The sequence below is a fragment of the Helicoverpa zea genome, chromosome 6 (assembly GCF_022581195.2).
Source record: "Helicoverpa zea isolate HzStark_Cry1AcR chromosome 6, ilHelZeax1.1, whole genome shotgun sequence".
Taxonomy (NCBI): Eukaryota; Metazoa; Arthropoda; class Insecta; order Lepidoptera; family Noctuidae; genus Helicoverpa; species Helicoverpa zea.
Genome location: NC_061457.1, coordinates 4,807,461 through 4,828,930, shown reverse-complemented (window position 1 = coordinate 4,828,930; position 21,470 = coordinate 4,807,461). Strand labels below are relative to the sequence as shown.

At 39.0% G+C, this 21,470-nt stretch overlaps 1 protein-coding gene across 7 annotated transcripts in view; it reads left to right on the top strand.

Moving 5' to 3' along the window:
• The window catches only part of LOC124631093 (RNA-binding protein Musashi homolog Rbp6), a 461,305-nt gene that overhangs the window by 334,708 nt on the left and 105,127 nt on the right, over window positions 1-21,470 (top strand). For all 7 annotated transcript variants that reach the window (XM_047165259.1, XM_047165261.1, XM_047165258.1 and 4 more), the window contains one exon: window positions 15,182-15,230. In XM_047165259.1, the coding sequence (XP_047021215.1) occupies window positions 15,182-15,230 (49 nt within the window). The remainder of the gene's footprint in view (window positions 1-15,181; window positions 15,231-21,470) is intronic.

The following is a 21,470-nucleotide window of genomic DNA, read 5'->3' as shown; positions in this document are numbered from 1 at the left end:
AATATCATCTCTTGCGGTGTTATTATACGTCATCTTGTAGGGGTGGAAAGCTGACGTTAAATTAAATATAAACGTAGCAATAAAAACAAAATAAAGCTGAAAATACATTTATAATTCTCTTCTAAAGAAGTCTAATTTAATCACTTGTTATTACACCTCAACTACTTAATTCTAATCGTGGATCCATTTAACTTAGCACCTAAAATCCATTCAACTTTTATTAAAAAGAACGAACCAAAGATTTAAAACGAAATCCTATAACAATGTAACATTGAACGTCGCTATAAAATACAAAACAAACTCCCCAAAGGCAATTTAGAACTACGGTACGGTTAAAGCATTATCGAAACTAAATTAGGGTGGTTACACACACGCGTCACGTTGTCACTAATCTCGACTCTTAGCGCAATCTCGAGCCATTCCGACGAGAAAACAATGCAGCCACCTTTCACGGGGAACAAAGAGGAAATAACAAAAGAATGGACTCGACGAATCGCTGTACTGCGAATTATCGAACCGACTCCAACTCACGTGCGAATGCCGTTGATCGCCCTTTAAAACGAGCGCTACAAAGAAAAAAATCACATACAATTCAAGTCGAAGGCATGTTTAACACAAGGAAAGTAAATATCAGAATGATGCAACGTGCGGTCGAACCTTTTATATTTTCGGTATTTACTATGTGACCGCTTTGTGTAAGTTCAGTTGCAGCGGGGCTTTGTGTTAAAAGGTTCGCGCGTCCGCCCGTCCGTCTATACTAAACAGGGAGTTAGCCACTCGAATTTCAGCGACTTTTTTCTGTTTTATGATTGACAGCACACGGGGCGTGTTCGGTCGCGCGATCCGTGTCCAGCGGCCCGTGAGCCGCTACTAAGAGACTAACCGCCCACAGTGCCACACTGTCACACATTGCATCATACAAAAGCTCTCTGAATACATTTGCTACATCCAGCCCGAACCCATCGAACTGCACACAAAAGTCACCCTTGCAAAAAACGTACAATGTAAAATACGAGCAGAACCTCCATTCGCGTCTAATTACGTAAATTAAATCGCTGTTTTCAATGTGTGCCTAAGCGTAGAAAAAAATAGGTTCGTTTCGTTAAAACTTTCGTCTGCAAATATAAAATTCAATTTCTGAATGAGCGCAAAAAATCTTCCACCTTGTTTTTCGCGTTCATTTTGCATCAACCGACGTAGAATCCTAATTATCTTTCCCAGTTAAGCTTAAGTGAATTATTCCAGCCGCCCACTGTGGCGCACAAACAAAACGGCACTGAGTTCGCAACCTCAGTCGAAAATACTAAAACATTAAAGAGCATTCCCGGCGTACGTATAATATCCGCTAAGTAGTAAATATATGCGGCGCATAAGCCCGCTATCTTGGCGGAGGTAACTGAGCTGCGCTTTAGCCGGCTCAACTTTTAATAACGCCCGCAAAATCATCTAATTAATCTGATTACGTACGGACCCGCACGCCGACGCAACACTCGGCACTAATGCTTACTTCTGAGCACTAAACAAACTTATTTGTCTCATGTAGTGCCACTCGGATTAGTCAGGCGAGCCCTGGCCTATCTCGCTCGTAGATTAGCGCGGGCTCTCTCATCCCCGGACAAATACTACCGACCATCACTCGCCTTTCAAATTACATCATCTTATTTATAAAATATGTAGAAGCGTTCTTTTCGCTGTCCTTATTTCGTAGCAGCACCAGAGACGAGCCGGCTATAATTCTAGGTCTGACTTACTCATTTATAATGTTGTTTATTTATCTCCGTCAGCACAACGAACGGTACAAACACGTGTTAATACTGATACAATTTAAAGCAAAGGAATCCGTTTAAAGCCCCTTCTTTGAGATTGAAATTGTTTTTACCTAGGTATTCCAAATATTCTGCCAAAAGATACATCCTTTTGGATAAAGTGGGGATACAGTCTTGCCCATACCCATTTTCCGGTTCAGTGCTTACCTCTTTACGACTTACTGCTGATAGAGATTTCCCTATTTTATTGTTACATGGAAATACAACGTATAAACTATATCAGAAAATAGTGGGTCCCGAGTTTAGATTCTTATGTTGACAACCTTTGAAGTAACCCAAGTAAATAAGTCATTAAGGAAAGTTATGGTGAAATTGGTATCACATTTTCCGAAAGGTTGGCTAAAGAAAGTACACAGACTTCCGGTTCCTTTCAAGCTTAAGATTAAATACAAAAATGCGGTAATTATCCGTCGCAGGATGTCAGTAAAGATGTAAGAGGCGAATATCAGATTTCAGGGGAGCTTGTATGTTTGTGTGCTCCCCCTGTAAGTGTAATTATGTGGGCTCCTTCAGGCGGCTTCACGCACACGATGAATGAGATCTGCCACTAATGGAGATCTTATCTTTACTTCGAGATAGAGTAAGGTGGCCGTCCTTTACAGTATAAACTTTGTTATGTATAATACAGGGACTTATCTTAGCCGAATAGGACAGCCGTCCAGGTCATAAATAAAGGCCGGCTTTGATTTCTGAAGGTGACCCTCGCTTTGTACGTTCTCCGGGGTCGAGGTTCGTGAGATCCCTTTTAATAGTTTCCAAGGAAATCTTACTTAATTCGCATAATGATCACGTAATCCTTAATACTAATCGGGACCTCTATAAATTATGTAGTGAAGTTCACATCGCGGAGCCTGCTATCGGTGGTTTCTAGGCGACTTTGCTTTTAGTTAGTATATTCGCATTAATTTCCCAGCAATTAGCCACTAATCCGTTTTCTTCATAAATTAAATATTTAAGTCAGCAATTTGTGGCGCTTCCGCTTTACACAGCGCTCTACAAAGAAGAGAGGACTATTTGGTGAAAGTAATTTTCAAAATTATATTGTTACTTCGCCTTTAGATCTTATAATAATTATCTCTGGTCTGCTTTAACAAGCGTTTAATTTGAGCAGGAAATTAAGATTCGGTTTAAATTATATTGTTCTTGATGAGGGGCCAAACGATACGCGACAAATTATAATTCCGTCAAAACGGTCTCAAATCCCACATGTTTGAATAAGTTGTTTGAAATGACTCATAATGGAGTGGAATTAAAATTTCGTACATTTTCAATATTGATAAAAGGACTTTCTATGGAGTACGTTGTATTTTACCCTCTTGAACAATGCGATATGAAAATCAATCGGAACTCCATTCAACTTAGCCTTTCAAAAAAGAGCTCAGTGATTTTGATAAAAGGCAAAGCCTATTGGCGGAACGAATCGAGGGGCAGAATACAGAAGGAGGTTCAGTGCGAGCGCTGGCGGGCGCTGGCGGGCGCCGGGAGCAGATAGGCAGCTCGAGCGACACGAATGCGACATTTCAATTTCACTATATATTATTCATGGTAATGCGTTAAAAGCGCCAGCATACAAGTCGCGGCGCGCGGCGGTGGCTGGCGCGGGCGGCGAGTAATCGGCCCGCACGTGCGCTCGCCAGATACATTATATGTATATTCAATGTTGTGCTTTAAAATTGTCGTTTCGCGCCATTTGCAGTTGCCGCGCCGGCCCGATGTGCTCCGCTTATAAAGTAACTCCGCGAAATGTGGCACTCGTTTTTATTTATCGACGCTCTACGAAATCGCTTTTTACCTATCACTGAACAAAAGTTTTTGCTGTATAAAAAATCTGGGATAGTACGCAGTCCGGGAAGTATAAAAATGTATGGAAATGGTATTTCAGTGCGTGATATGTTTTCGATTAATGAAATAGCCTGAGGGTGGGCTGCGTATTGAACAGATACAAACAAGATATATTGAATACCATACATAAATCTCGTGCGGTGCTATAGAGCGGAGTGAATCCGTTGCTACCGCAACATTACCGGCGTAAATGTTCAAATAATTCCTATGCACGCATTCCGAAGCGGATTCCAAAAGTGAAATCTATGTGGCCGCCTAGCTTAGAGCGTAATTCAATTATCGTCCAAAGCTTGCTCACTTCATTCACATGATCTAATTTTAACATTGAATTGTTTTGACACTTTAAATACGAATTTCATTAGGTATACACTACGAAGTATCACGAAGCGTTTTAATAATAGAAAACGATGAGTTCAATACAAATAATATTTCACGTATCCTTTCTCAGATATTGTAAATGGTTTAAATGTTCTTCACGAAATACCTTAATTTCGTGAAGAACATTTTAAATTTATTTATGGCTCTCATCGATGTTTTCGAAATAGTTTCTATGGAACAATTTAAAAGGGGAGTCCGGAAAATTAATCAATGGACGATGGGTATTCCACAAAGGGTATAAAGATAATATTGTATTGGTGAAAATAAGCTAGTGTGTTTAAGAAGTACAGGGGTAACGTGGGGTGGTGTGCGTGAGCAGAGAGGTCGAACTGTGGCCAACATCTATTATTCATCGTTGAAGACACGGGAACGAAATTTGTGTAAGTGCGTTGTGATCCACCCAATCTCACAATCTTTATTTGAAAGCTCATCATCACACACATGAATAAAACCGTTAGATTCAAACTTGTGCATAACACCGACATTGGATAAGGCGGCGTTTGTTTGCGGTGTTGGCAGGCGCGTGCGTACGCATGCAGCGTGCTGCGGCTGTGTGTGATAGATGGCAGCCGATATATCAGCGCTCCCCCACGCCCCTCGCCTCATCTAACGAATATTAATCAACTTTATACCCAGCCTTATATCGCACACAACGGACCTCTTAATTTTCTTCAAGTACGAAAGCATCTATTACGTTATTATTTTTCTTCCTCAAGACGTGTGTAATTTTTTCTCTCCTCTTTACGCCAGACGAAAACAATTCTTTTGAAGTAACAACCTTCTGATTTTATTTACGTCAGTTTGTCGGCCTCGCTCGTGATAAAACTTGTGCTTACCATGCCTATCGAACTTCATAATTTATATGAGGGCAGTTAAGCAGTTAAAAGCCTGGAAACCTTTCCTCAAAGTCGCCTTAAAAATTGCGGAAATTCCGCGGGGACTCACCTGTGACCCTCTTTGGTGCCATCGTTTTATCGGTACCCTGAGACATAAATTACAAGTAAAAGTAATCGTTGAAACTTTCGTGTAGCAAGCCGGAGGGCCAGAAGCTTGGAATTTGTGCAGAATTACCTGCCACTGGTTTTAAGACTTGTAATTTATCAGTGAAGGCCGGGCGCCTCGATCGGCCTTAGGCCGGCGACCACCCACCCGGAAAATGGCCCGTATCGTTATTCCAAGGATCTGCCGGAAAATATTAGTTTCGACGTTACCCATTACTACTTGTTACGAAAGCAATAAGCATTTAGATGCCTACTTAGCACATTACAAATCCGTAAATAAGAGAAAAAACCTCGTGGAATAAAGACATTAGTTAAAGTACAGTTTGTGGTTTCTGCGTGCGGTATCTGGGAAAAAGGCGGGTTTTGATTGACGCTGGTAATCGGCTTAATGTAACCTCGAGGCAAGTTTTGCGCGGCGCACAAACGACTGGTTACATTCGGAGGTCGACGCAAAGCGACGCAATCTCTCACACGTCACGACGAAGGAGCTTTTCATATAATTCATTTCCCTATTCATATTTGTCTTAGAAGCTGACTGGAGCACGTACTAAAAAAACCCTAAAAAGAGGTTACAGAGTAAATTGATACTGTTTTGCTCTCGGGATAATTGAAAATATTTTACCAAAATAGGTACTCCTTTTATACTTATGTATTCCGTTCACATACAACTTCAGATTTTTTTCGGAGAGTTGAATAATTATTCAAAGAATAAAACGTACCTAGCTCGTGAAATTGTTTGATTGGAAAAGAAAAAAGGTACGCCGTGAGTGTCGCGTGCCACGATCATTGACCTCTAGATATCCTCTCCCCAAATTCCGCATATCCAATAGGAAAACTTGTCTGCCTTATGGTTTATGCTCGTCGTTCAAGTTTACGTGACTGGAAATAGTAAAATCGGATGATGATGTTGATAATGTAGGTCGTAATGGGCCATTGCCAATAAAACCTTATAGGTAAGCGATGGATTAAAAGGAACTGGGTCAGGGCAAGGCCCATGCCTTATAAAAATAACGCGCTTTGGAAGGTGCTCCCGTCTACTAAACGTCGGAAGTGCCAATCGCGTTATCTATCCGCGCTGCCTACCTGTGCGCAAACAATACGCAAACTAAACTCGCTTAGTAACCGAATACGTTTAGTTAGTACACTGCGCTCACCTTGAAACAAGTCACAACTAAGTTGCCATCTAGATTAGCAGTTCCACGTAAATATGTAAGAACATCAGAGACATAAAAGTTTATAGTTACAGAGATGATAAAAGTATATTTACAGGTAAAATAGTATCGGCCAAATGGAACGCCCAATCACACTAAGTTTCTTTTAGCTAGTACTTTAGACTAAAAGGAAAGTTACATGCACTCAATAGGAGACCGCTTAAAAAGTTTCCTTCGAAAACGTCAATGGAAAAAGCAGGTCCGCAACTTGGCAATATCGCCCACTTGTCCCGGCCAAATGAATAATTATTGAAATTTAAATTCTTATTTTGAGTCTCATTACGAAGTTTGAAAAGGGTCATGCTTTTTGTATAATTAAAGAGCTTTCCATTTCGTGACGCTAAACTTGAGATCTGTTCGGAAATTAATTGAAATATTTGGAATCGATTTACCTATTGACTCGTAGCAATAGTGCTACGAGAGATTTGGGTCGCTACGAGGCGCAGTAGTGAAAAGATATTTCGTAGAATGTAGGCTTCTGTGGTAGTAAATACGGGTAGAGGCGGCGCGGGGTGTCGCTGGTCGGTCGTGTTTCGTGCGCGGGTCATTTGTGCCCATCGTTACCAGCAGCAGGCGTCCCCGCACGCACAACGATCTCTTCATTTTCACACGGAATTTTACACTCATAGTAAACGTTAAAACTCATTTTTGCGTTCCATTTTTTCCGCTTCTACAATATACGACATTACACCGTTTATTGCCACGGCGAACAGATATTAAACATTAAATATTTACAATGGATTTTCCATTCCTTCTATAGTTACTTACTAGTTTTGATCCTCAGACAGATACGACCCTAAGTCAATATCGTAAGTTCCGGCCGCAAACTTAGCGACCGCAGTGGCCGGTTGAAAGTTTCATGTGGCTGATAATTTACATAATAGAAGACTAGGTCTATCCACTATCGGGGTCATCCAAACTTCTGGGGATTAGAGCTTTCACGGGCAAGGCTTATCGGATTTTGAACGAATTTCGGGTAGCTTGCGATAGCGACGTCATTATCGATATCCGATTTATATGCAGATTGCGAGTGAAGTGTCTGTGGCGTGGCCGTGGCGTGGCGTGGGTGCGGCCGTGACGTCACACGCGCCGCCGCACTACACATAAATAATCCCAGTCGCCGACCGCAGTCTTCAACTTTGTCTTATTTGAAGATTATACAATTAATCCGTTCCCTTTACATTGCCGTCGGAACTGAGATCCTTGTACAACTTTTGCGCACTCGACCCGACGAAGACAGAACCTCCATTGTGAGGATTTAACAATTTCAACCGCCTCGTTGCATTTCACAGAGTAATAATAAAACATCACAATGGATGTCAACTCTATTCAAGATGAGTATCCAAGACGGAGAGCGTCAGTAGCATAATTCAACAAATCAGATATTATGATGAAAGTATTATTTTCTTTAGGAAAGGCTGTTTCGGATCCGTATAACAATATTATTATATCTTTATTCAATACGTAAAGACGGTAATAGGGTAAATTTTGTTGTTGTATTTGTACCGCAGAAGCCAACAATGTAATATCAGAGATATAACTCGTATGCCACTTAAAATCACAGTAGATAAAAATATATGAAGGGATAATATATTTTCTCATAATACACATTTTTATACGTGTATTGAAAGTTTTTAGTTGGCGCACATTACGTTGGCAAGCGCTGCTACAGATTGCGTTCATCCCCACTCTGACGAGTCTCGTAAACAATAAGTAATTTCGAAAATGGAGGCGAACGTATGAAAGCGTGGCTTTTCCCATAGGTAATGACTGGCAACAATCTACATAAGACTAACGAGTGAAACTTCAGTAGCGTCATTATGCTGGTACGATCGCTTGCGCGCCGTCGAACGCTCGCTCGATCGCCATTTTTCATTCGGTCGTATAATCTAGACCGTATTTATACTATCCGATACCGACCGACACAGTAAATCAATTAAGCGAACCTGCACAAGTTTCGTTTGCAATTAAGCTGTTTATATTAGGTATTAGCTACAGTTTATCAACGTAACGGTATGTGCACGTGAATAATTAAAGTAAAACACCATTTGCAACGGTTTCAATCACGGACCAAGAATATTTACGGTGTCTGTCGGGCAGCACGCTCACTTCTATGCGATCCTGGTGGTTATGCCAATTAGACCTCTATTTGTATTTCTTTCAATAGTTCAATAATACATTTTTGCTTGTATGTACTGAGTAATGTTAGGCTATTAGATTAAAACCACTTTGGCGCCTATCACGATGGATGACTCGAAACCGTTTCAAAATTTGAGTGGCCATTTATTACGCGTCTATCGTTTAGAAAATGGTTAACGTCAAATTCATGCTGTTGTTGTTCAACAATTCATGTTTCCGTAAATTTCCAGCGAAGTTAGCAAAAAAACGCAACTGGAAAGCCAACACATCATTCATCTTTCAACCGAGCTGTCTATTATGAGTTGCAGTTTTTAAAAAGTTGGTAATTAACACCGGCCCCGCAGTCCAGGCCAGGTCCCAACTTTTGAAGTGTTCACAAAGTTTGGAAAATACCCCAATAATTAAAAGCTTGGGCTTGGATCATGACTTTTTGTTCAGTTTTCATGATTGGACAAGTCGTGTAATTAAAGAATAACTAGTAATACTAGTGACTTTTCACAATTAAAATATGTTTTAACCAGGAAATATCCTGAACATTTTTTTATATATTTTTACTTATTTCGATAATAAAGAAAGCTAATGTTATTATGGCGTAAAGAAGTCCCTTTTACAGAACTCAATGTGCCTTTGATGTTGTAGACATCGATTCGCTCAAGTCTATATACCTATAATAATAGATTTGTCTTTTGAAGTGTTTCAACGGTTTCGGGAACGCAGATTTCCAATCATCTATTGCAGACCTATAATTATAAACGAGGAAAAACTTCGAAAATGTGTTTCCCTTCGATTTTGTACAAATAAATTTAACAACAGAATATAGTTAATAACAAAATTGAAAAAATGTCCCATAGGAAAAATTACAATATAATATTATATCGTAACCTTGTAAACTTAAATGCAATAAAATAAGCAGGTTAATAAGAAATGAAGTAGATTCGGCCGACTTTTGTTTGTTAAAGTGATTATTCAAATACGAAAAACGATTTCGGGTTTTCCTAAAGTTCCCTCATATTTTATTCACCGATTTTTTTACGGATCGTGGAATACGAATATTTTTTTCCTAAGTTTGACGTTCGGAGTTTTTATGAGCTAGATTGTAGTTTAGCAAATTGAAAGTACGAGAGAAACCATAAGATGGAAATTGTTGAGAACAGCGCTGAGAGAGTTGTCGTTGAAAAAGCGGTTTTATTTCTCAGTGCGGACGGATGAATTTCACTTGGCTCTGCGGCTATCACGCGGACATTATTTATATTGAATGGGCTATCTGTACATAACAAAAATATAGTAAGTAAGTACCGCCAGTAACCTTCCTTGGCACGTAATAAAAATAAATAGAGTAGATTTGGTCTGTCAGTGCGACATTTGTTTTTTTACTGTACTGATGTTATTTCATAGCCAGAATATGTGACATTAAAAATAAATAAGCATTCTGATTACGCTAGTTTATCACTGGAATCATTAAATTGGTTTAAGAAAATTGTTTTTGCTGAATTTTCTGCAATACTTTTAGAACGACAATGATAATTCAACGATGCTACAAACTAGTATCAAAACACAAAGTTATTTCCTTGGCACAGAATCAGTAGGTATTTGTTTCAAACACTTCTGAAAGACTTCTAATATTTAATTACCGCTGTCCGATAAAGTATACTTAAGGGGTATGTTAATAAGGAAACGGCGAGTTCTCAGAGAAAACTTTCCTAAGAAAACTAATCCCATCCCGAGATTATTTCCAGCGGTTCCCAATCAATTCGCCTATAAAAGCACAAGGATAAAACGTCGGTATCCTCAGGGAGTTTCCTCCGCTGAGAATCATTACGAAAATACGACAAAATTGTAGACTGTCTGTAGTCGGGAAGGGGTGTTATTTATGGAGGGCAGAGGCCGGAGTGTATCTGAGTGGCTCTATTAGCTCAACTAATATTTTCTTCTTCAAGTTAATTGTTATGTCGCCTTTAAGAGCAGGTGGCTTGTCCCATTAGGCGGCCGCGGGCAACTTAATGCCGGGACACGAAACTTGAGCGCCACTGAGGGAAACTCGCTACCCGCGGAAATATTTAAACAAATTAAAACTTTTTCTTTATGCTATTTCCCGAAGAGTATTCTTATTGTGATTCGTTTTATTGAGTTTGCGGCGAGTTTTTTTTTCGCGCGAATAAATTATGATGAGTGTCCGGTAAATGAGGTCCCGCGGTGAGATTTTCCCTAAATAAATATTTACGTTGTTCCACGTGGTAAGTACCATCTGTTTTTGGCGTTTCATATTTCTTGGGAAACAAGTCTGGAACAGGAACTGTAAGTTATCAAACATTCAAGTTTAAGCCGAAACTACAAACCTAAGAATAAGTTGAAGCTCAAGCCCAACAATAAATACGTGTCAAAGTTTGGCAATATAACCGAGCTCCTTGCAAGGCCGCCTTAGACGATCTTCCAAACCGAGAGCATTGTTAGCTACACTCCCTTGATTGACGTGAGGTTGACCAACGCTGGACCATCTCCGCAGTCCGGCCGAGTAACAAGATGCATAGTTCCCGAATTTCTTGTAACAACTGACAGTTTGAATTTCAAATATTAGTTGGAGAATGAGTAATGGCATTTGTTCAGGATCTAATTTGCATAGCATCTAAAAACAGATACCTTGCTTGTCCTTTTGGCATGGTTGAGATGTTTGTGCGTATCCTGCTTTTATAAAGCTATTAAATAGTGAAGTGTTAATTTTATGTTTAGTAAAAATATTCAGCTATATGCTTCTAGATTAACTACCTCCATAAATAATAATAAATCATAAATATCACAAATAAAAATTATTGTTTTTCACAAATAAGTTCCACGATAGGTAAACCAAAAAAACTTACGCCATATTGGAAGCCTCGGGGTAAACGTCCGCTCGTATAAACACGGCGTGTTTAGAAATACGTCACTGTGACGTCACGAGACATGCTGACAAACAAACAAATCAGTCGCGATGCACGCCGACAAACACCGCGATTGTTCAGATATTAGTTCATAGCGTAATGTTGGCTGCGCGATCGCGATATCGCATGCGTTTGATGGATCGCAATACTAAATGTAAGCTAGTTCGCCTGGGTAATTATGATAGCGCTCGTCATTGTAGAAACCATTTTTGGCTATTAGAATAACAGTTAAAATGAGTATTGAACTATCAAGTCAACATCCAAAACTTCGCGCGATCCTTGTGACATGACACTCAAATATCTTCAAAAGTATGGCCAGATACTCACCACGCTCAACGTTAATGTCTATAATCATATCATATCATGAGGGACAAGGTCCGTGTAAAAATATAACTATTATCAACAAAAGGCCAAAGTTTTGGCTACAAAAATAGGTACTGTGAAAAACTAAAAGTCGAGACTAATTAATTCCAAACTTACTCCAATTGGTCTCAGTCGAATAATAATTAAATTACTGAGATATTTTGAAATAATTGAAAGTTTAGAGTGATGCAATTAATTTTGAATGGTGTTAGTTTATTTCGAAATTCTTAAATCGCGATACTTCATGTAGATTGAAGGTTGATAAAAGCAATTGTTTTAAAATTATATTAGTGTCGATAGACCTAGATTTGAATACTTAAAATCCTTTACAAATTAATTTAGACATAACCTTGTATTTTTATGTTTAATTTTACGAGTTATTTTCCAATATTAATAACTAAGCGGCAAATAGTCAATTAACTAAAATAATTGTAACCGATTCTTAAAATCTAGTTTTGCTTGCTACCTATTAAATTATTCGACCTCTACTATCAACCAAAATCTGCACAAAAAAGTAAAAAATAGAGGTGTACACATAGCGAATTACCATGACAGGTACCCTCAGGGACCTCCACACGTCACTCCCTTAAATGAAATCCTTAATAATAGACGCAGCTTAACACAAACGAACAGACATTAAAGAAAATTGACCCTCTTGTCACAACTGTTACATTGATGCCATTAAAGTTAAGGCACATAGTTTTCAAGATATTATCGAAGTAAATTATGTTGTTTGTACCTTGTCAGTTCATGACAATGTTCATTAAATAAAACTCTACAAACAAGTTTTTCTTATTAACTATTATGAAATATTTCATTTATTTTTCCTGAGATTTCCTATCAGCTTTACTGCATTAGAAGGCCTTGGTTACCCAAAAGTGTACTAAACCGTGGAATTTTCCTTGACCAAAAAGGGACTCGACTAAACCCGATACTCCATCCAAGCATTCAGTAAATCCTGTATTTTATTCCTGCCATGTACGCTCAACTATAAAAATTCCGGCCGTCTACGAACATTGTCTCCAATTTCGCTCACTTACCCTAGCTTGTGAAAAATATTCGGCCAAGAGTGGAATTAGCAAAGTTGGTGGTACCCGCGTGGACCATACAGCGGCCGAATATTAAAAGGCGAATTAGAGTGGTCACGCCCCTATATACGTTCATAAATGTCCTTATTTGGCCTCAAGTTGTTAGACCACTTGTTACGTGACGGCCGCTTGCAGTAAAATTGGCCTTTTATGGACTTACCTACATTTTGTCAAATGGTTAGGTTCATAACAGTTTTGTAGTCCTTATACGTCATGAGTCTTTTCTTCTTTCAGCTGTGTCGCATCGGATAAATTGTGAAAAAGAATTAAAACATAAATCGGCTGAAATGAAATCGATCAGTAATCAGATACAAACATTAAACTCAAAAGACACCTCCGAGGTTTGCATTGATCACGGCCAAAGTTCGGTTTCACCGTAACGTCGCCCAAGGGAACGACCCCGAACGGCATTACCCGTCCTTGTCCCACGCACTTCATCACAAATGCGAAAGAAGGTAATGACGCGATGTAGGCCTCACAAATTGACCGTAACAATACCGCATTAGGTCACAATCTATGTCGTAGGAATACAGCATAATCTATTTTTTCCAACAAATCTATATTTATTCGGTCAAACCACGACCGATCGTGTTATGACGAAATGTGTTTCGATTGGTCTATTTTGCCGTCTCTTGACTGAAGTAATAAATTCCGTCATTTATGTAAGTTAATAGATATTTATTGCTTTACTATTTCGGAATATTGTCAGGCTTTTTTGCCTAATTCGTTTTTCATTTGTGGTTTTCATTCCTAGGCAGAAATAATTTTAGTTCAAATATGAGCAAGAAATTGTGTTTCTTCAACATCGCTTCGCTGTAAAATCAATGTAAAGGAAATTAATGACCGAAGTAGGTTATTCTAAATATATTTCAGTACCAGGAAAGCATAATGCGGCAGCTGCTTGTTTTCCCATGCAAGTTGTAAGAGTCAACTGTAGAAAATGAGTATGTTAAACGTACCGACAGGCGGTGGTACACGCACCGCGCTAGGTGATACTTATGTGCTATTTCCATCGCTCAAACTGCATATTTTTCTATAAATAACTGAAACAGAATGAAAATACTTTTGTTCTAGGTACTCAATCTTATTGACTACATGTAGGTAGAGGTTTAGCGCGGCTCTATTCATGTCACTATCGCAGCGATACAGGAACAATTCCACTTCGATAAAATGTTCGAATAGTGTAACAATGCGCTCTTTGTTTCTTCTTAAGAAATAGTTTTGCACTTTTGATTCCGATCTGCTACCGATACAGTTCGAAAGCTTTGAAAAATACTGTCGGATATTGGTGAAAAGGAGTTTTTCATTATGTAGTTCGAATTAACACTTACCTTTGTCTTCAAAGGCTCTAAATCGTTTCAGTAAATACTATCCAAGCCTTCAGTCCTTCTTGAGAGCGCCAACCTTAGTAAGATGTAGACGTACCCGACCACTCTTAACACGTGAACAAATAGGATCACTTCTAACGAAAATGATAAAGTTTGAGAAAAAAATAAACGAGATCTTTTACCTTCTCTTCAGACGCTATTAATGTCAAAGATAAATCAGCGTCCGTGTATGTCCGAAAATTAGGTGTTATTTTTTTATTCACCACAAAAGAGGGTTGCTCAGGCCGCTTGGCCAACAAAAGCGTGGCAATTCCCGCTCAAACAAATCACCACTAAACAAACGTTTCTACAGGTAGGAATAATTCAGCGAAAGGTCACCTGTTACGGGTATTCGACATCGATCATCGGGAGTGCGTCGTGTCGACCTACCCGCGTAATGTCGCCCTGGGGACCGGCCGACGCCGCCGAGACAAAACCCACGGGCCCTCCCTGTCAAACCGAACTTGCCTGCTTTTGTATACACGCACATTTTTCAACGTGGGTCATTTCATGCGCCCGTTGTGTACCCTTGGCTGTACCGCCAAACATGACATATCTGATACCTATCTGAAAAGTTAATAAGGAAGGAATTTATAATTAAGTCGTACATACAATTACGTATGTGGAGGCGTCACGCGTCGACGTCAACATGAATATTTACGATGCAATTTCGTTCCATTTCAGATTTATCACTGTTTTGTTGGCGGACGGGGAATTTTAAAAATGCTCCTTCGTGGCCAAATTTAGGTGCGGGCGAGTCGCGTTAGGCGAGCGGTGACAGCGCATCTCCGCTAGCGTGTATTGTTCGTGTCCTAACCGCCGACTTTCCATTTATTTCTCTATGAATACGTTATTACCTGCTCGCCCCCGCTTATCAAAGTTTATTTGCAGCGTGTGGTTTACTCTGTACCGGTGCTTATTCGTTATTACAACGGCGGAGTGTTTTATTGCCGGGGCGGGGCTCAAATCGCGCACGACGCCCTTGTTTTTCGCTATTTTTCCTCACGATTTTTTCAGAATTTGAAGTTAATATTATGTCTTTTTGTTGCAGATCGAGGACGCCATGCTAATGTTCGACAAACAAACCAATAGGCACAGAGGTAAGTTTCTCATTATTTTAGCGAGCGGATAATACAACGGCGAGCGAGGACCCTAATAAATCAGATCCCCAATACTGCCCAAGTACCTAATACTATCTACAATTATTAATGTCTTGTACATTAATAAAACTATGCCAATAATGGCTTTGTATAGGTAACCTTCTGAGAAGCTAAGTGATTAGGAACAGAGATACAGAACCAATAGGAAGGCTCAGAAGCCAACCCTGCTGGTATTTTATGATTATAGGATAACTGTTTTGAAATATACGCGTTACTGAACAAAATAACAAAACTTCAGTCATTCATAGTACAATAAAAACTGAACGGGACTGAAAATCGTAATATTATATTATTAGTTCCCTCGCCGTAAGTTACACGGAGCGAGCCACGCACGAGCGCCGTGTCACCTTATTTTCTTGACAAAAACAACGGAACTTCCAAAGGCTTGCATGTCACACACGGAAACATATCATTTTTGTTTGTCTCGCCTCATTTCTCTGGCCGTCTTCGCCACAAAGTCGTCACTGGTTAACTAGCAACGGATAAATATAGGCTTCGACCCTCAATGGAAGCTGGCCAGTGTAAACAGGCATGTCGCAGTGTAAAGAGCCCTCTTTCTGATGGTAAGGAGCCAGGCTAGCAGGAAAGGGAGAGAGGTCAGGTTACGCTGGCGGCGCCGCGGCTGACGCGAAGCGGAGCGAAACGGAGGTGGCATCGTCACTAAACATGCGCACCGTTTTCGGTATTGTGCTCCCTCCCCATGTTACGACTATTCCCGGCTAATAAATAACAAATCGACGCCCGGATAAAATATACGGCTTCCTCGGCAGGAGATTTTGTATTATTGTGAGGGTAAAACCGAAGTTACGCTCGAAATCTGCCTATTTCAATTTCGATGGTTGCGCTTTCAGTTTTTTCATAAATTTTCTACATCGTCATAAACAAGCCAATCAATTTTGTCCCAAAACACTAAAGTCCGGGGAGCACGTAATCAGTTTCTTTCATTATCCCCACAACGCGTAAGATTTTAATTAAAATCCACGAAAATCGTATCAAGGCGAGCCATCTTTTGTTGCCAACGAAGGTTCCCTGGTAGCAGTTACAGCAAATACAATGTTAAATTTGCTTTTGTAATCCCCATTACACAAAAACAGGTTGACCCAAATATTCAGGCTCGGTGAAATATCGTTGCGCCGTCATTTATGCAAGTTCGCAAAAACGAATCCTGTTTCATTTCTCGCTGAGGGAAAAACGGCCCTTTCTTGTCGTTGTAAGACATAAAATAATTTACCCATGTCCCTAAACTTCTAACTTTTGTGCCCTTTGCGTGTCATTTGGATGATATTTTGAGATCCCTCTGCTTGTAATTAGATAAACATTGAAATAAAACACGACAACGTGCCTAGAATCGCTTTGCACGGCGTTTAAACATTATTTGTGCCTTTCATCTATGTGATGCGACTCGTGTAATGTCAGTGCGTACCTAAATATGAATAGCGCATAATAATCTAATATAAATATTCCTTAGGCCTCCCCTAATACTACAGTCGGGTTATTATCCCCGGAACGTAATCAGTTGGGTCGGGTTATCCTGGCAAGAAATGTAAAAATATCCGCTGTTTATTTGTATCAAACTCGGGCAAGAGGCAACCCAAACGCGTATTCAAACTGAATATGAATGCAAACTGCCCCGGCGAACGGGCGGAATGGCGAAAATCAAATTAGGTATGGCGTGAATACTTCACGGCGACGGCGGGAAAAAAAATTGAAATCAAATATTCATTGACTTTCAACCGGATAAGCCGGCCCGCAGCCATTTCAATACATTTTATTATCTATTTTCGTTGTGGACCACGCCTCGGTGACGCGGACCCACATTCGCCAATATACCCCGACTAATCCTATATTCATAATTTGGACGGAGTATTTATTTCTATTAGGGAGGATAGACACATTTTCCTGAACTGTTTTCAAGAGATTTTCCCCGATGTTCGAGGGGCCCGCAAGCTCACCGCACGCACCGCACACAACGGAATTTTGCTTTGTATGAATGCCGGAGCAGTGCGTCCACTATTGGTCCGGTCCACACGCATGCTGCTTCAAATTCCTTTCCATCTGTTTCGTGCCGTACATGACCAGCCCCTACTGTGGTAACGTCGACAAACACATAAAAAATTTGTTTAAGTAGTTCTTTTAAATATACGAAAAATTAGGATACAAATATTAGGGAAAAAGCTTTCAATGTTATCTTTTTAATGGTACAGCCTTGAGTTGCTTTGAGTTATATCTGAACCATTTCTATTCAAAAGGACAAAAATATGTTGGAAACATAACTTTTGATAACGTTTAATATTCTTTCTCACATTATTTAGAAAATAAATCACGTGTTGAATGGAGACTTAATTTAAAGGGTGATTTTTATGTTAAGCTGTTGAATCTGTGAAAAATAAAAACCTTTTAGCCTTTTCAGTACATTAAATATGCGCGAATAATGCGTTTAATAGCACCCTTTACTTTTATTTACGACCTTTGCCGGTTGAAAAAATAATTAACGATGTCCCTTCGCAAAATATTTTCCATTGTCTCCCTCTAATAATTTAATTTTTCGTATATGAAATACCAATGGGAATAAATTCTTTATTGCCATGATATGAATTTGCATATCATTTATGGGAGTCACGATGGATACGCGGGCAGCAAGACGTCTTGTATCATAATCAAAGGAGCGTTACCGAATATGTTCACGTTCGTTTGGCATTCAAACTGTCAGCGGAGCTTGAAGTAAATGCCATTACACAAAGGTAAACGCGACATGTGAGAGACAAAGTTCATAAATATTAAACAAAAAAAAAACTAGCGCAAACAATCTCTGCGGAGCGGAATCCATTTGGTCGTGCGAACCACCTCACGCGCCTGAGGGACGCATTTCTACGAATGCGTGCCTGCTACCGTGAAAATTTCACCTCTCACTTTGCATAGGAGTAGTGCCATCTATATTTCATTGCTCAGTTCGTGATGTGTAAAGAAGCCTATCGCATGAATCATAAATGGCGATCGTTTTCTTCGAGTGCCATAAAATTTCGGAAGTCAAAAAAAGGCACATCACTAGAGTATTTTTAAACTTTATGCCCTCCACGTACAAACGTTTCCACGCCCTTCTCTTTTGTTTTCACCGCCGTGTTTACGATTTTCTTTGATAAATTATTATTGTCGTAAATTTCCACCGCGTGTGTAATAAAAACTTATTTTACAATTCAAATACAATGAATAAATACAGTTTGAAGGAATAATCTATTGGCCAAAATGTAGGTAGATTTTTCGGTTGATTTTTATATAATCTTATCTGTATTCAATTCACTTCACGAAACACTTCAATTTCGCTATTTTTGTACATGTCGAGGCAATTCTAATACCGGCAAAGCTTCTGAAGTAGAGCTCTCAGACTGTGTAAGGCTGCAATCTTACTTAGCACGTCGGTACAAAGGAATTTGATCTTTATATGTATGGGGCGGAGGGTTGTTTGTCGGTTTGTGTAAATGTGTTCGGTGTGTGCTAAGTGGGTGCACGTGGCCGGGTCCCGGGAGAGAGACGGGAATACACCGGGTTTAGATGCATCTTGCGGCCAACCAACAGCTCCTGTTAATATTACGTGTATTACAATTAATTCAGTTTGAAACAATCTCGAGTTTGAGTGGTCTTGTTTTGTTCCAACAAGATTTTTAGTTGTTCTTTATAATTTAAACATTTGATTTACATCTGAAGTTAGTTTGTGAATATTTGTACTCTAGGTAAAGTTCTTTCTTTAGAAGGTAAATCGTGTATTCGTTAAAAAGTTCAATGTTTTTTTACTCAAAATAATTTGTCTATCAATAACTACTATATGTTTGCAAAGAATTGTCATTCAAATCAGATTTTTCATTGTCACGAGTAAATTCGACAGTTTTGATTATTCAACACTATCTTAGAACACGAGTTTGGAATAGGCTCAACAATTGAAACACTGCAAACGAAATTCATATTCACATCGCATCTCTATGTCAGCGAGAGCTAATTTAACGATTTACTAACTCTGTGTACTAAAATTCACTGCCTACCCCTATAGGGATTACCACCGCAACGGTATCGATATTCGCAACTTTATCGAGTCCCAGTTTCGCCCCTCCCTAGAGATGTGGTTGCGAATGCATCTCGTGTGATGCATCGATATGAGAAAGTGGGATGGCAAACACTTGGGACATCTCTATAATCACCTGTTTACGGAACGGTACTTCTTTCTAGTTTTCAAGTAAACAAATACAGTACTTTGCTTTTATTGAATGTTTAGGTGTGTGTAAACAGACACTGGTTTTGCTCAAATTTTATTACACATTAGTGATTGTGTTTTGTTTGAGTGTTGTGTCTGAGAATGACTCATGCAAAACACCGTTTGTAGTTGAACATACACAAGCTGTGCAGACGAACAACTAAAGTTTTTGATGTAGGTACATCGTAGAAAATAGATTCGTATAAATCACTAAACAGTCTGAATAATTAATGCTGTAAAGAACTTTTTTAATTACCTCTCTACATTAAAATATAATTAAAACTACCTTTAAGAATAAATCAATATGAGTACTTAAATAAAGCCCTGTTAACACGCGTCATAATTCATTAATACAGTTTAACCTTTTAATTTAATATGTAATAAGCTTCCCGCACCTAGAGTTTCTCATCATTAATTAACTCCGGTATTATCATGGTCCCAAAAACTACCTTTATTCGTTAACCTCGTAAACTGAAATTCGTATTTTAAAGGCTTAAAATAGGTTTATTTACGCTTTATTGGAGGAGGATAATCTTTTAGCGAAGAGTTTAAATTTTCCTCAATGAAGGTTTTTTCTTATAAACTTGCGATTTGGGTCCAACAAAACGCGATGAGCTCAACATTTCCAAGGAAATCAGAACCTAATTAGATATCCAATACATAAAGAAATTAATGTTATGACACATTTCTTATTCACGAGGTTATTTCCACGGTTCACATAACCCGCCCAAACTAAATCACATTCAGCCAAAAGCTGAATAAAGCAATAATTCCATTGGAATCAACAACAATGGCTCCTTAAGAACCGTTAGCAATAAATCGAAACCACGAGCATTGATCGTCAATAGAGCATTAAGTAGCTGACACTTTTACAATATACATTAAGAGTGTGTTTTAGCAAATCACTTCCTTCGAAGCCAAGCCCCAAAAGGGATGGTTAAAAAAATAGTGAGTGTAGGAAATGACATAGTGGAAATCCATTGACGACCTCCTTGCTAGCCGTAAGGTAAATAAAGTGCCCACGATTGAATAGTCATTCTAAGAACGATAGAAATTGTCCGCAGCGTTTACATTGTCAGCTATTCGAACAATAAGCGGAGCACTCGCTGAACAAATAAGTCAATGGTGTTGTAATTATTACGGGGTGTTAGCGTAGTGCCGTTTATCGGCGATTTTCATTGTTATTACTTACATGCTTCGGGCGCGCACGCGATAATAACTTGCCAGTAGATTCACAGTAATTCTGATAGTAAAATGTACAATTAACAGAGGTTTAAAAAGCTGTTATTTCATGGAACGTATTGTGCATTTTTATATTTACTTTTCGCGCGGAAAATTCGTTTAAAAGGAAGTACTTTTTCGAAAAAAATGTGACACATATTTGTTGTGATACGGATAGTAAAATAAAATAGCACAAATGAAACGTACAAAAATACGTCTCTTAATGAAATACGGCTGGAATTTTATTTAATACCCCAATTCCTCTACATGATTTCACTAAAATTTAATTTGCACAAATCATAATTAAAGCGAGTACTATCGAAACAAAATTTACACTAACATTTACAAATCCAATAATCTCCTCTCACCTATAAAGTGTTGGCAATATAGCAAAATTCTTACCCAATTTTAATCCTCGTCAAGCGGTTAAATGTAATTCAGTTAATAGGCAATTTCAGCGTGCCACCTATCCGTGTCCGTATTTCTGACAGAATGCCATGTAACCACCCCCGGGACAACCTTCAGTAATTATTTTCTCTTACTCATGCCACTAGTGAGGTGCTTCGATTCGAAATTGGATTTTATACGCAACTGTCACGTGAAATGTTGCCAGTAATGCTGCTGTATTTTTATATCGATATCGATGATCGGGTTCAGCACTTATATATAAAAAGTCAGGCAAGGTATATATGTAACACTTTCTGATTTATTCATAT